This window comes from Borostomias antarcticus (assembly GCF_949987555.1).
Source record: "Borostomias antarcticus genome assembly, chromosome: 3".
Lineage (NCBI taxonomy): Eukaryota > Metazoa > Chordata > Actinopteri > Stomiiformes > Stomiidae > Borostomias > Borostomias antarcticus.
Genome location: NC_140236.1, coordinates 14,389,205 through 14,397,813, shown reverse-complemented (window position 1 = coordinate 14,397,813; position 8,609 = coordinate 14,389,205). Strand labels below are relative to the sequence as shown.

At 42.6% G+C, this 8,609-nt stretch overlaps 1 protein-coding gene across 1 annotated transcript; it reads left to right on the top strand.

Moving 5' to 3' along the window:
* Nucleotides 1–2,888: 2,888 nt before the first annotated feature.
* On the top strand, nucleotides 2,889–6,246 carry LOC311307652 (small ribosomal subunit protein eS10-like). Its single transcript, XM_084436490.1, has 6 exons — nucleotides 2,889–2,918; nucleotides 3,572–3,721; nucleotides 4,713–4,887; nucleotides 4,970–5,047; nucleotides 5,460–5,515; nucleotides 5,635–6,246. Exons 2-6 carry the CDS (start codon nucleotides 3,572–3,574, stop codon nucleotides 5,680–5,682), a joined length of 507 nt encoding a protein of 168 aa, XP_084292616.1. The 5' UTR covers nucleotides 2,889–2,918; the 3' UTR covers nucleotides 5,683–6,246.
* The last annotated feature ends 2,363 nt before the right edge of the window (nucleotides 6,247–8,609 follow it).

The window sequence follows — 8,609 nt, the reverse complement described above, 5'->3', positions numbered from 1 at the left end:
CACACACACACTTACATACGCACACACTTTTACACACACACACACACACACATACATACGCACACACACATACATACGCACACACTTTTACACACAAACACACACACACACACACACACACACACACACACACACACACACACACACACACACACACACAGAGCTGTCAGGTTCCACACACACTGGCAAAAGAGGCCTGTTGCTGTGCGCATGACTGGGGGCTTCTGGTCTGGTCTAGAGAATCTCACTTAATTCCAATTAAGTGACATGCATTTTCTGGAAGAAAGGTCACATGGGAGAGACGGTAAAAAGGATTCAGGACTATGCTCTCTGTATAGATTTGAATGACAAAGAGAGTTGCCAGTCAATAAAACGAAGCAATCTGAAGAACACAATTATGGCTATAGTCAAAGAATATGAACCATATTTGATACAAATAACCATGCGCAAAAATTGTCAATGTTTCACGTTCTCCAAGTGTTGAACACGTCCTGTTGAAATACTCTAAGGTGTAGTAGGCCTATTACTAGCATGTGGACTCCGCTAATAAAGACCAAACCCTCTCCAGTTCATCATGCCGCAATACAATAGGACTAACCCCGCTGGCTGTCTCCTCACTCTCCCTGCTCCTCTGCTTCTGGAGCCGGACCAGGCATCTGAAAGACCTGTGCAGTCAGGGGACGGTAGCTCAATAGAATCTTTGCACAAGCTCCACTACTTCCTGAAATTCTACAGACATATTTATTTCCTGTTCTATACTATTGGATGGAAGTGATTAATCGGGTGTGATCAGGTGTGCCGCACACCTGATCACTTAATCACTTCCATCCGATAGTATAGGACAGAAAATAAGGATGCCTGTAGAATTTCAGGAAGTAGTTGAGCTTGTGCAAAGAGCCTATTCAGCACCATGGACAGTTCACAAGTACGAGCAAAACACTCATCTGAGGTCTCGAAATATAGTTGGTAGCCTAGTAGACTACGCCAACCTCTTTACCCCAACGTCAGCGAATAGCCTACATTAAGGGGTTACCCTCAGTCGTGTAGAGCATGTTTACATAACCTCGACTAAATAACAATTTTGAAGGTTTGCAGGTGTGATGTGTAATTTTGAAAATATCAGTGTTGTTGGTTCGTGCGAGAGCTGCTTTAACGGAGAAAAACAATGACGCTGTCAAGCGAGCGTGGCTCTGTGACAGGCGTTACATAACGTAGACCGGAATGCCCTCATTCATATTCAAGTCGATATTTAACACAAAATAGCTTGTTTTGTGTCTTTGCACGTAGGCTACCACTGGTGGTACTGGTGTTCATATACCTCATCGACTGCGTTAGCCTAAGCTATAGCCTAGTAATAAAAAGACACGAGGGAACGTGCCCCCATCTCTCGTGTTTATCTCACCGTTGTCGCAAGGAGGGGACATCAAGGCAATCTGCTCACAACCTTGGCCAGTTAGTATCAAAAGCACCTGCGGTGGTAGGCTATTTGCATCCATAACAGATAGTTCACCGTTTTTATGCGCAAAAGGCTCTTTGAATTGATCTTTACGTGCTATAGGCAAATATAACACACAATTGTATTATGGTATTATGGGAAGCATTGCTTCAGGCTATAGCAAGCTTTGTCGTAGGATCTAAACAATCTAGAATTGTCTACCCTGATTTATGAATTTATAAACAAAAAAGAAACAGTACTGTTTACTGTATTTTAAAATCCCAAAACCAACCAATAACCAAATAAACTGGCAGATGTGAAAGATTGTGGGATAAGATTACCCATTGCTCTCTTATGCGCCTTCCATAAGAAAACAACAACGGAGCCCTCATGCATTTACATATTATTAATAATAAATTACAATTATGAACAACATCGTTGGATATCAAAAGACTGTCGACGGAAATCTGGCGCGGTCTGTAAAAATAATATCCTTTGCAATGCGAGAAATTCCTTTATCCCCGCGATGCCCTTCGCCAGTAGGCAGCATAATGTAATCAATTACACTATGGAGCACCAACAACGAGCAGACATGCACGACTTACGCGATAACGTGGCTCTGTTATCCAAATATGTTGCGAATTGTTAACAATTCTCTCTTGCAGTGACAGAAGGTGACCCTGTATTTTTTTCCTGCAAGAGACTGCATCCGCGAGATCACGATGCGCGCAGCGAGAGGGAGCTGGGAGCTCTCGAGCTCATTGGGGGTTGGTCTGACTAACAGCAAGCGTTCATTTCATTAGATTGCAGACATGTTTTAGAAAATCAGTAAACCCTAGCAAAAAGGTAGGCTACAGGCCTAGGTTTGTGCATTGGAAAATAGCCCAGGCACTGTTGTGCTCTCAGACATAATATAGGCAAAGCCTTTATTAGCCTGTTTGTTATCCAGTATGAGCCTTTGCCAAAAGATCTGCACCCAGGCAGGCACCCGCTTGCAGGCACATCACATAGCCTAGATATATAGGTACTTCACATAGCCTAGATAGACTACTAGCTGATAGATTTCCTATCGCTAAGTGTCCATTGATCATGGGTAACATGATCAGCCTCAAGAGCAACGGTCTTTGCAACCGATGCAGAGCTATTTGAAGACCGATGCCTGTCAACTGTTTCACTCTATTTCCTAATCTAATTAAACTCCCTAGGGAAAAGGCCATTTGATCTGGTGCCATCATACTATCCAGAATGGCACTCTCCACAAATGTGTCATATGTTCTCCCCAGCGCTGCTCTTTATATTATCCCATATGGCCCTATTGCCTTTCTTGCATTGCGTTTATTTTATCTGCTAACTGCCCAAAAGTCGTGAGCAGTGTATTATTATGCCTATATCCAGCTACCAATGTTGTCAATGTAACGGTACCTTTGCGCATGCGCCAGTCTCTCGAGCTACCGGGAACAGAAGCAGCCTCCCAGGTCGCGAGGTAGGAGGACGGTCTGCTCTGACTAACACGATCAACATCTTAATAATCAACAATGTCTGTGCTGTTAAAACTGAAGTTGTTCTTATAGTGTTGTTAATTACACTATAGCCGGTCTACTTTTGCCTGATTGGGGTACAGCTCGGCCGACAAAGACCTGTCAGTGTGACAGCTTATAAATGTTCGCACTAGTCAGGCTGGCTTGCATAATATGCTAGCCAGCCTGACTAGTGCGAACTAGTGCGTTAGCTAGTCTAGCTGTCTTTCTAACGCTATTGATCGTCCAGCTAATGCTAGCAGGTGTAAGCTTGCAGTTGTCAACGACTGAAATGTGATCAGCTAGTCTAGTCTAGCTAGCGTGTTCTGTTAAGTGGTACCTGTAGCCTACCCAATGTAGTAGAGATCATACGCCTTTTACAATTGGCTACAAAGCATGTTAGATAGCCAGGTCAGATGAGGTGGCAAGCCCGGCGTTCCCTGAACTGTCACGACCATGTTTCTCCCTCATCTCATGTCAGCACAGCTTTCACTGCACACGCAGCTGCCATTGCTTGTTATGTTGACCTCGCACGGATGTAAGATAAGTCGTCGGGGAGGGAATGTAGACGTATGATGCATCTGACAAGCCTATGTTTTCCACCTCCTATATCCTTCAGATGTTGATGCCCAAGAAGAACCGTGTTGCTATCTATGAGCTGCTCTTTAAAGAGGGTGTGATGGTGGCCAAGAAGGACGTGCACCTGGCCAAGCACCCTGAGCTGGCCGATAAGAATGTCCCCAACCTTCATGTCATGAAGGCTATGCAGGTCAGACTTGAGCCATATGCAGAGTGTTCCAAAATCACACTGCACTTTTTCACTGACACTGATTTGTCACGATGGAACTACCTTCATCGATATGATAGAACTATGTTTAATCTCTGGAGCACACAAAAATGTGAAGGGGTCTGGAAATTCTGTTAATTTTTGATTTCCTAGGGGCGTTATCAACAGTCGCAGACCCAAATGGTTCTGGACGCAATTGGATAAATCTACAACCAATCAGAGCAACGAAACATTACATTACAGTCATTTAACATTTTAGCAGTTGCTTTTATCCAATGAAATGTAAAATTATTGCATTTAGGTAGTCAGTCATAGGTAGTCAGTGTACTACTACTCACCAGAACTCACAAGTGCATCTCCTTTCTAAACAAGTGACTAAGAGCATAATCTAGTGCTTAAGCCAAAGTGCCAGAGTAGCAAAATATAAATACGTTAGGTGCTTAAGAGGTAGGATCTGGGTAGTACTTCTTGAAGAGGTGAGTTTTGAGAGATGGGCAGAAAATGCTGTCCTGATGTCTGTGGGCAGTTCATTCCACCACTCCGGGGCCAAGACAGAGAAGAGCTGAAATGTAGGTTAGTCGTCGTATCAAGTGGGTACAGGCATTGTGTCAAACCAGCCTCATATTAGATGAACAGTTGTGATTGGCCCGGTCGAGAACAGACCGGGTGGAAATCTGTCTGAATGGGAGCATTACCAGATCTGATCTGTGTGGAGAGAAACAAGGTGAGCCCACTGATCAGGATGGCGATGCCAGGCGTGCTGCTACATCAATATTAGAATCAGGCTACTCCACTCTCTTCTCTCTAGTTTACACTTACTTGATATGTAGTTACTAATACTCCAGCATAGAGACCTAGTTTCTCCAGTTTGAAGCATTACTAAGTTGACGAGAGAAAAAAAAAACTAGTTCCTCCACGAGGACCAGTCCTCCTCCTATAACAGCGACTCTCTGCTTTAATGCGGCCTCCGCAGTCTCTGAAGTCCTGTGGCTATGTGAAGGAGGAGTTTGCCTGGCGCCACTTCTACTGGTACCTCTCCAATGAGGGGATCCAGTACCTCAGGGACTTCCTGCACCTGCCCCCCGAGATCGTCCCCGCCACCCTGCGTCGCCAGACCCGGCCCGAGACGGCTAGGCCCAGACCCAAAGGTAGGACTCCTCACCCTGGGGTTGGACCCAGCAGAATCTCTCCTCTGTGTGAATGAATGTCCAACAACATCTTCTGTTCCAGGTATGGAGGGAGACAGACCTGCCAGACTGAACCGTGGAGAGGCAGACCGAGACACGTACAGACGATCTGCAGCGCCCCGTGAGTACATGCATCAACTCATCCCAGACTCATCCCCCGTGAGTACATGCATCAACTCATCCCAGACTCATCTCCCGTGAGTACATGCATCAACTCATCCCAGACCACGTGTGCTTACGAGCTCTTCCGCTTGCAAGGCAGACACACTGACAGTTGCGCCGATAGGGATGTCCCTTTTGGACGGACTGTCAGCGCTCCTTAAAGGAGTGAGTTTACAAGCTAGCTTACCACTAACTCGGACTCACTCCATGAGGGCTCATGAGGACTCACGATTCACTCGGTTACATGCGCGTGTGCGCGTGCACAATTTGAGAAGTTAGTTGTTGAAGTTTTTCGATACGGCTGAATTTACATCATTAGAATGGAGACCTGTGTGCCTCTGAAGGTATTTAATATCATGTTGTTCTCTCAGCTGGTGCAGATAAGAAGGCAGAGGCTGGCGCTGGCGCAGCTACAGAGTTTCAGTTCGTAAGTATACGCCACCATCCTTCAAACCGACGATGGGTTGACACATTCGCAACACCCCAACAGGGGACACGTGAACCCTGTCGGTGCTCAGTGACTGACCCGGCCTCTGTGCTTTCCAGAGGGGCGGTTTTGGACGCGGCAGAGGACAGCAGCAGCCCCCTCAGTGACGCGGGACTCGGATGTGGTGTAATAAAAGCATTGACACTCAATGTCATTGGTTTTGAATTTGATTTGAAGTTGATTTTGTTTGAAATGTGATTTTATGGAATGCATGTGCACATTGATGTGTTTGCTATCAGAGGCTATGTTCCCTTTGACTTATTTGATACTTGTCTGATAGACTGTGACATATGAGAATAGTGAACTGTATAATAATGTTTTTATTGATTGGCACAATTGATTTACAGACTTAAATCACTTTTTTCACCCATTGAAATGGACAATGTAATACATCTATGGGTTAAGAGATGTTCAGTTGAGTTGTGACTCAGGCCATCTTTAAACCGGCATACGGTTTAAAACTATCATTGATGTATACCGTTTAAAACTATCATGAAATTATGTAATCCATGGTTTCAGATATGTGGGTACAGAAACCACCCCTAGGTGGCACCATAGACACGCTGTTTCAATGACAGTGATTTCCTGGATATCTTTTTTCTCCCCCATGAACTTGTCTGTAAAGCTTATACAATAAAATAATACCCATATTAACGTTTGTCCCACAGTGATATTGTATGACTTTCAGTGAAGTTAATTTAATGAAGAGTCCCATCTCTTCCAACAAGAGTCGTTTGTATAACAGGCAGTTCAGTGTTAAGGATCGAAGAAGAAGTTTTAACATGCCAGACAGTTACCAGCACATGTAGACTTACTGTACATAATTGCATAATATCCATGTTGAAGGAGTAGTAAAGGGAAAATGCATGTTTAGCCCTGTTTTAAGGTTACTTATGATCATATACAATGGTTCAGATCAAAACGTTGACAAAACTAGCACTGTTGAGAAAGTCTGATAATTGCTCTACCACCGTTTTAGTCATACAATGGATGTGGGTGGGCACCTTGAAAAATCATTCAAAAAACTTGTTAAACTCTCGATTTCAAAGACAAGAAGCTCACCGATGGGGTAATTGGTTTCCGTTGGTGTTCTGACATCAAATTCACCGCGAAGTATGAATCCTATAGGGTTTTATTTATAATTTTATGAAATCCATTGACTTGTATTGACGCGACCGTTGTAGATGTGTAGATCAATCCGCAGAGGGGATTCAGGAAGCGGAACTACTTACGGTAGCTATTGTTGAAAGTTGATAATTGCTCTACCACTGTTTTGGTCATACAATGGATGTGGGTGGGCACCTTGACAAATCATTCAAAAAACATGTTAAACTCTCAATTTCAAAGACAAGAAACTCACAGAGGTGTTAGTTGGCGTTCTGACATATAATTCGCCATAAAGTAAGATTCTAGTTCATCTGGAAAGGCTTTTTTAAATATTTAGCATAGAACTATTTAGTCGCAGCACATACAGGTACGTGTGTAAACTTCCGCAAACTAGGTAGCCTAGCAACATAAACAATAACAATAGCTACCGTAAGTAGTTCCGCTTCCTGAATCCCATCTGCGGATTGATCTACACATCTACAACGGTCGCGTCAATACAAGTCAATGGATTTCATAAAATTATAAATAAAACCCTACAGGATTCATACTTTGCGGTGAATTTACCCCATCTGTGAGCTTCTTGTCTTTGAAATCGAGAGTTTAACATTTTTTTGAATGATTTTTCAAGGTGCCCACCCACATCCATTGTATGACCAAAACAGTGGTAGAGCAATTATCAACTCAAAAGTGCTAGTTTTGTCAACTTCTTGATCTGATCCATTGTATATGATCATAAGTAACCTTTAAACAGGGCTAAACATGATTTTTCCCTTTACTACTCCTTTAAGCACTCCTCCAGTATTTAAGCCTGACTGCAGTGGAAAGAGGATCTGGTTTCCTCCAGAAGAGATATGGTGAGAGGAGTTTGTGAGCCTAGCAGGGTCATCGGGTGTATTTGGCTGAGTTCCAATGGGATAGAATGCTGTTCTGTTCTGACTTCATCCTCTTCAGTGTTGCAAACTGTGCTGATTGAGCCCCACAACAACAACAGAACTGTTTGTCCTTCTGGGGAAATGTTAAGTTGTAGGTTTGGTCTAGATAAGCGTGATTGCTCATTTTGTAATAAACACATTGAAACAACTGAACATGTTTTTTATGACTAAATTTGCTAGTGCCTTTTGGAAAGATTTGCATCACTGGTTAGTTCCTAAATTTGACAATTTATCGAAATTAGCAAAAGAAAATGAGATTTTTGGTATGTTTATGAAAGATGGAACACAGGACTAAGCAATTAATGTTATTATTCTTGGAACATTCTTTTTTACATAATATGTTCCTGAAAGCTCATTTGAAACTATGTAACTTAATAGAGGAATTTAAATTAGCAGAGAATCCCTAGGACTCCTCGCCGCCTTCTTATTTTAGCTTTATTTTTATTTACTTTGTCTTTTTAATTTACAATATTTCCCCCTCTTTTATATGTGAATGTATTATGACAACTGTCTGAATTAAATTAAATTAATGAAAAGGATGCTCATTTATATTTGTTAAAAAACATCAAATGTTTAATAAAGTTATAAAAAAAATGTTTTGATGAGATTTAGTTGGGATTGGTGCATATCTACCTCACCAGGGGTTTCACTCGTTGGCATGAGGTGGTTGATGTGGGAGCACTAGTTCAAGTAGAAAACAAGCCATTAACTAATACCTACGGCCAGAGGACATATTCAATTGGAAGCATTTCAATATGAAACTATGATCTACAGAGTACAATACACATCTGTTATGCAGGCTGGCAAAGAATGTGACCGTCTAGTTCTTAGAAAACATTCATGGTTGGAAACATGGAATCCAACAATCATAAGCCTACTGCACTGTACTACCATACTGACAGAATCAGAACTACAGTACTGACGGGTGCATGGCTTTCATTATAACCTTAGTTTACAGAGTGGTGAGACTGCCCGTTATAACACAACATGTTTAA

Coding starts and splice junctions, on each gene's coding strand:
- LOC311307652 (XM_084436490.1), top strand. CDS start 3,572: ATGTTGATGCCCAAGAAGAACCGTGTTGCTATCTATGAGCTGCTCTTT. Junction 3,722..4,712: donor ATGTCATGAAGGCTATGCAG/GTCAGACTTGAG, acceptor CGGCCTCCGCAG/TCTCTGAAGTCCTGTGGCTA. Junction 5,048..5,459: donor CAGACGATCTGCAGCGCCCC/GTGAGTACATGC, acceptor TTGTTCTCTCAG/CTGGTGCAGATAAGAAGGCA.